Raw genomic sequence first — 6,740 nt, forward strand, 5'->3', positions numbered from 1 at the left:
CTGTGGAATATATAATATTTTAATAAAATATTTTATCAGTGGCTGAACTCAAAAATTATTTTTTATATTTTTAAAGGAAAATTACATGTCACCGTCCTCAAATATATATACGATTATTACTCCCCCGTCCCATATATCATGTCCACGTTGCCGTTTATGTCCGTCCCATGTACCATGTCACTTTCCCTTTTTATAAAATGATTATACACTTTAATCTCATTTTAAACTTTTTAATTTTATTTTTTTAAATTTTAATTAAACTAATTAATTATTTTAATCTTAATCTTAATTTATAATTATTTATATTATAAAATAATTATCTTCACTAATATATTCTTAATTATCTACTAATTACATTCTTTCTAAAATACTGTATCTATGTATGTGAGACGGAAATAGTATTATTATTATAATAAATTATAACAAATTATTAAGTGATAATGATAATAACGTATTTGATAGGATGTAAGAATAATATAATAATATATATATATATATATAAACGAATTAACAAAATGTATATGTGGTGACATGGTCTTTTTACATTTTTTTTTAAAAAAAAACACACTTCATAATAATATAATTAAATAAAAAATTCTATAATAGGACATCAAACACAGAAGAAATACATAAAAAATTACAAATCAATGTTTATGAAAATTAATATGATAAAAAATATTCAATATACCTTACACTCTATGTGTATTCGATTCAGAAGTGTTGATGTAATTTTTCAACAAAAATAAAGTAAAATTCAAAGATATAGAAAATATCCTTAAACTTGATTAATTAGTGCCTGAGATTAGGAATCTCTAAACACTGTACGGAAACAGAAAATAAACTGGAAAATAAAAGACTGAAATTTAAAGTGGTGATCCCCAAATCTGACTTTGCTTTGTTGAAGTTGATTGAAGATCCCTCGCCAAACGATGATTCAAATCCTTAAATATTCCCTGGGAAACCGTACTGAAAACCGTCACCCGAACGGTTACAACGTCTCCTTCTCAACCGTCTTCCAACCTTTCTCATGCTGACACGTGTCCCCAGCAGACCAAAATTCCCTATATTTCGCTCCTTGAGCCGACCACAAACCTTCCGCTCTTTTGGCCCGACTTCGTCCTTCGTCCGACCTACTTCTTCGCCCGACCCCACTTGGGCCGACCTCCATATCAACCGCCCCCTTGTCTTTGATCAAAGGCCTCCGCGTTTGTCCGACTCCGCCTTCTATCCGACCTACAGTTTACCCGACCTGCGGATATCCTATCTCGACAACTTTTCCGTCTCGAAGACCTTCCGACTTGAGGTCTTTCCGTCTTGCGGACCTCCCGACCTGAAGACCTTCCGACTTGAGGTCTTTCCGTCTTGCGGACCTCCCGACCTGAAGACCTTCCGACTTGAGGTCTTTCCGTCTTGCGGATCTCCCGACCTGAAGACCGTCCGACTTGAGGTCTTTCATCTTGAGGGCCTCCCGACCTGAAGACCTTCCAACTTGAGGTCTTTCCGTCTTGCGGACCTCCCGACCTGAAGACCTTCCGACTTGAGGTCTTTCCGTCTTGCGGACCTCCCGACCTGAAGACCTTCCGACTTGAGGTCTTTCCGTCTTGCGGACCTCCCGACCTGAAGACCTTCCGACTTGAGGTCTCTCCGTCTTGCGGACCTCCCGACCGGAAGACCTTCCGACTTGAGGTCTTTCCGTCTTGCGGATCTCCCGACCTGAAGACCATCCGACTTGAGGTCTTTCATCTTGAGGACCTCCCGACCTGAGGTCCTTCCGTCCTGAGGACCTACCGACCTGAGAACCTTCCGTCCTGAGGACCTACCGACCTAAAAACCTTCCGTCCTGAATTTTCCTTAGAAATAAATAAATAAATTTATTTTCCTTGATTTCCTCACGGTGTCCTTCAGCCAGTTCAATCAACCCTATTGCCAGGCCCATTCCTCGTTTTACCTTGGGCTTTTAACCTAATTCTAAATTTCGTACGTAACAACTTGCCCGCCGCCAAGGGACTTTCAAACGCCAATAAATGTTTGGAAGTTCATAAAGCACTACCTTCTTGAAAAACTCCCTTAGCAACTACACCAGTTACTGCAACACTCCTGGTTTATTCCTTCTTCGCAATACAAGCCTGTGTGAATCACAATCCCAAAACATTCTAACTATGGCGAATCAATACATTCCTGCCCTTCCTTTCGACGGAACCCTTCCAGAAGGTCCATTTTCAGCCTCGAAAGTACTAACTCCGACGATCCGTCCATATTGCACTACTCCTGAAGATTCAAATCGGATGAGGGAAGTTTTGGAATCTCGCAACGCCTTGGCTATCAACAATCCCAACTACCAAGCAGTTCGCATCCGAGACAGCATCAAGACCCATCTCACAGACCCAAAAGACCTGTATCGTGCTTGGTATCGACGAGTAGCAGAACACTTCCAGACCCAATGGCGATCCCAAAAGATCGACCAAGCAATACTACTGTCTACCATGCCTATCAACCTGCATGAGAAGGTGCTGTTGGCCATGTCCGCCTTCTGGAATGCGGAAAATGGGACTTTCCTTTTGCCCTCGGCCCCCTTTGGCCCAACCCTTATGGACGTGGCCATGATCGCACATCTCCCAGTCGTGGGTGAAGACCCTGTAATGGGAGCCCTAGACGGGCAGGAGCCACCAGAAGACCATCCGGGATGGTCTTTACAAGGTGTGAAGGAATGGGGTTGGACAAAGTTCGCAACCGACCAGCAAGGGGCTCCAGGGACTCCTGTAACCGACCGGGAGCATACTGCCTTTATTCTGTTCTGGCTTTGTAGGTACATCATTGTTTCTCCTTCCAAAAGTGTTCTTCCTTCTCACCTCGACCTGGCCATTCATATTGCGTCAGGTCGGTTCTTCTCCCTTGGCACCCTATTTTTAGCCAATCTGTTTGAAGGACTCACCAGAGTTAGCCTTCGTTTAACAGATAACGATAATAGGAAATTAGACACTGCCGCGTCGGGTCCTTTTTGGTTTTTAGAACTTTGGTTCCGTCTTTACTTCCCCAACGCGTTTAACTTAGGATCTCCGCCCACTATGCCAACATCTGAAAAACATTTAGGATTAGTCCTCAACCGACTCTGCTCAGGACGCAATAAACTCCAATCGTCCGATCCAATAATAACTGCCATTTTAACAGATACCCGCAGTAACTCTCGATTTTCTATGTATAAAAAGTATGCGGGTTATGCTCCCGACCATTTTTGGCCCTTTCCAGTACCAAACCCGCTTCCGACTCCTGAGCCTTGTCCTCATCCCACCTATCCTTTCGCCTGGGACGTCGCCCTCAAACCCAGGTCTCTTTTTAGTAGCAAGAAACTTGATAAAAAAGGGCAGAAAACTTTTTACACTTTTAACTATGAACCTCAATTCATGGCGCGCCAGTTCGGCTGTTGCCAAGGTATCCCTGGACCCGTCGCGTGTCCCCAAATAATTTTTCAAAGTCCCGACCGACGAGTCCTTCCTAATTCAATCCCTTCTTATATCTCCCAGCTCACCACGTATATAATTTCCAATTCTTATATTCCTTTCCGCTCCAACCCTGAGATTGTAGATACTTTCAATGAATGGTGGTCGGTTGTATGGTCCCTGATATCCCCTGATGAGGATCGGTTGCTGAACGTACTCCTCCCCCCCCAAGGACTGGTTCTAGGGGCGGCGATACATACTAGCACCCAAAAACAAACAACCGCCCCGGGAATCGGATCTGGGGGTCCCACGCGCAAAAGAAAAACTTCCCAGCTGCAAACACCCCCAACCTCGGAGACCGACCAGCAAACACTAGCAGACCTTGGAATAACTAGGACGTCAGCAAGGACCCGACCCCGAATTGGTAATGTTTCTTAACACCGTGAACCAATTCACTATATCATAACTTTGATTTTACTCATTTCATTCCCCAGAACCGACCTTGGTGACACCGACCATGCAACCGACGCCAGCACCAACCGACCATTCAATCGGGCCTTTGGTCCAGACCAATTTGCCAATGAGCAGTCGGGCGGAGGACCCGACGCGGAGGCAAACGCCTCCTCCCGTACCGAGGAGTGGTCGGGCCAGGCCCCCGACCAGGAGACAATCTTTACCAACAGTGCCTATAGAACCAGTAAGTTCCTTTATCAGCAAGACTTAGGATTCGGATGATCAACCTTAATATATTTAACAACAAACATCTTCATGATTTTTCCACAGACACCTTCACCCATCCCATCAGCAGCAGGGGTCTCTTCTGACAGCGAGGGGACTACTTCCCAGATGGGTCGGCCGCCATACATGGCATCAGACTCATCTATGTCAAAGGAAGAACCAGCCGCCCTCGCCGAAGCTGACCCTCAAAACGACATCCCTGATGCTGCTGATCCCGAAATCGAAGGTGCCCCAGAGATCCTGGCTGCAGTGGCTCTAGATGTAGCCGTCCAACCTGCAGCCGCCCTACCAGCAGCGGCGCCCCCCCTAGCCATCGAATGGCAGGCAGAAGAACCACCTGTGGCAGCCCAACCTCCAGAAATGGAAGAAATGTCTTCATCCGATTCGGAGACTTCTGTTAATTTGGTAAGATTAAACCAATCCATGTCATAACTTTTCTTTCGAAAAACACTAACTGTTTACAATACTACTTTCCATAGGGACCCAGGTCGGCACCTCAGCGACCATTCGCAGCAGCCGACGAGTCGGCTGCTGTTATACCAGCTGTCTGCCCAGCTCGACCGACCTCATTGCTACCCCCCTCACTGACAGCAGTCCGCCCAGAGGTACCACATATCTTCTTCGAACAAATTTACAACTCCCTTGGAATATTTATTGACATTGTAGGACTTGCAGGGGCCTTCGGACTTAGCTGTCCTATCGACTGTTCCGGTTCCAGCGGAGGCCCAGACTGTGTTCACTGAGGCCATTAACCGTCCCCTGTCCGAATTAAGGTCCGACTTATTGGACAAACTCATTCAGACGGTTGGTGGCCTTCTTTTTTACACTCCAACGGAATCACCAGCCGTCCCCATTCTGCATCGGCTGATGGAAAGACTTACAGAGCTCAAGACTGAAGTGGTAGTCATTGGCCTTCTGTCAGCCGAAACCCCCCAGCCCGACTTCGATCAAACAACGCTGGAGAATTCTTTGGCCAAGACTCGAGAATCCCTTCAGCAGACTACTGGAAGACTGGGTGGTCTCCTTAGCACGAAAGCTCTGGTTGATGATGCCATTCAGAAAAAGGAGGCAGAATTGCGGGAGCTGAGGAAAGAACAGTCTACCCTGGATAAGCAAATTACCAATGAACAGCATCTGCTTGAGAAGTATACCAAAAATGAGGCTGAATTGGATCAAGAGCTGAAAACCCAAGCCCGATCCCAATTCATCAGAAGATATCAGACGGCTGCCAATACCAGAAGGCTATCCAGGGATGAAAACAAATGGACACAGATAAAAACTGCCCTAGGGGCACTGTTGTAATATTTCCCCCTTTGTAACAACAACTGACTTAGTAATCCATTTTTTCTTTCTTCTCTCAAAACAAGGATCACCTTTCAATTCCCAGCTTTATAGGAAACGAACCAAACTCCTTCTTTAAAAGAACACTGTTTCTCACATTTTAAGAAACATATTCCCAGGCATATTTTAAAGATCAAAACACTGAAAGTGTGAACAAACATGGCGAATGACCGACCTCATGTTCCATCAAGCAACTGGGAGGGTGTTCTTCAACCCTTCTTTATAGGTAATCACCCTATTGGAGGCCATGCAGAAGACTTGTTACATATACTCAAGCAACTAGACTTCAAATTCCGATTCTCCCAACGAGGAAGAAGAACCATTCATCGCGTCATCCGCCTGATGGAAAAAGTCATTGAGGGGTATGAACCTCTTCATGACATCCTTAGCCGCATTCCTGATCTTCATCATCACATGGAAATGATCGAAAATCACGCAGCAACCATACTTCCAGATCTTGGCTGGGATAACATATTTTCCAATCAACGAAAAGTCTTTTCAAGATTGCGGACCATCGTTGATCGTGAACATCAAGCCCTAACAGACATGCAAGCACGTACCCATCAAGATTTAGATGAACTGCAAAGCCAATGGGAAAGGTACCGACCAGATTTGGAAGATCTTATTGAAGAAGAACCAGAGCTAATATCCACTCACTGGGATGAAAAGTCTGATTCAGAGGCAGAAAACTTCCCACAAATACACGATGACTAAATGAACCTTTAAATAGGTTCGAACCCCATAAATGGGTTCTGAATAATATTTTGTTTCAGGCAGTTTTGTTATCTGAAAAGGCAGGATAATACCTCTTCAGATATTTAGCATTAATAAAATCATGTATTCTTCTCCCTTCATGATTTACAATAATGAAAGCGCCATTCCCAATATCTTTTTGAACAATGTAAGGTCCTTCCCAATTCGGTGACCACTTTCCCAATTGGTCAGTTTTCTTATATGTAGGAAGGATGGTCTTCCAGACTAAATCCCCTTTTTGGAATGTCCTGTGAAGAACTTTCTTTCCGTAACTTCTTGCTCTGATTTCACTCTGTTTCACACTTTGCCCTATTGCATGGAGTCGGTTAACGTCCAAATCTTCTAACTGTTGCATCATAAGTTGTTGGTATTCCTCTGTAAGACCACTATCAGTAAATTCTGTTCGGCCAGATGATACTCGGATTTCGGCTGGTAAAACAGCATCTTGGCCAAACGTGAGTTGGTAAGGTG

At 44.5% G+C, this 6,740-nt stretch overlaps 1 protein-coding gene across 1 annotated transcript; it reads left to right on the forward strand.

The window, feature by feature from the left end:
• Nucleotides 1-1,420: 1,420 nt before the first annotated feature.
• On the forward strand, nucleotides 1,421-4,172 carry LOC127266267 (uncharacterized). The gene is made up of 3 exons (XM_051296453.1): nucleotides 1,421-1,447; nucleotides 1,735-3,674; nucleotides 4,026-4,172. The coding sequence occupies exons 2-3, from the start codon at nucleotides 2,160-2,162 to the stop codon at nucleotides 4,170-4,172; spliced, it is 1,662 nt and encodes a 553-aa protein (XP_051152410.1). The 5' UTR covers nucleotides 1,421-1,447; nucleotides 1,735-2,159.
• The last annotated feature ends 2,568 nt before the right edge of the window (nucleotides 4,173-6,740 follow it).

The sequence above is a fragment of the Andrographis paniculata genome, unplaced genomic scaffold (genome assembly GCF_009805555.1).
Source record: "Andrographis paniculata isolate CXL003 unplaced genomic scaffold, ASM980555v1 Contig75END, whole genome shotgun sequence".
Taxonomy (NCBI): Eukaryota; Viridiplantae; Streptophyta; class Magnoliopsida; order Lamiales; family Acanthaceae; genus Andrographis; species Andrographis paniculata.

Excerpts from the sequence above, each read along its gene's own strand:
- LOC127266267 (XM_051296453.1), top strand. The coding sequence starts at position 2,160 with ATGGCGAATCAATACATTCCTGCCCTTCCTTTCGACGGAACCCTTCCA. Across the intron at positions 3,675-4,025 it reads TCCTCCCCCCCCAAGGACTG|TCGGGCGGAGGACCCGACGC; the intron begins GTTCTAGGGGCG and ends GCCAATGAGCAG.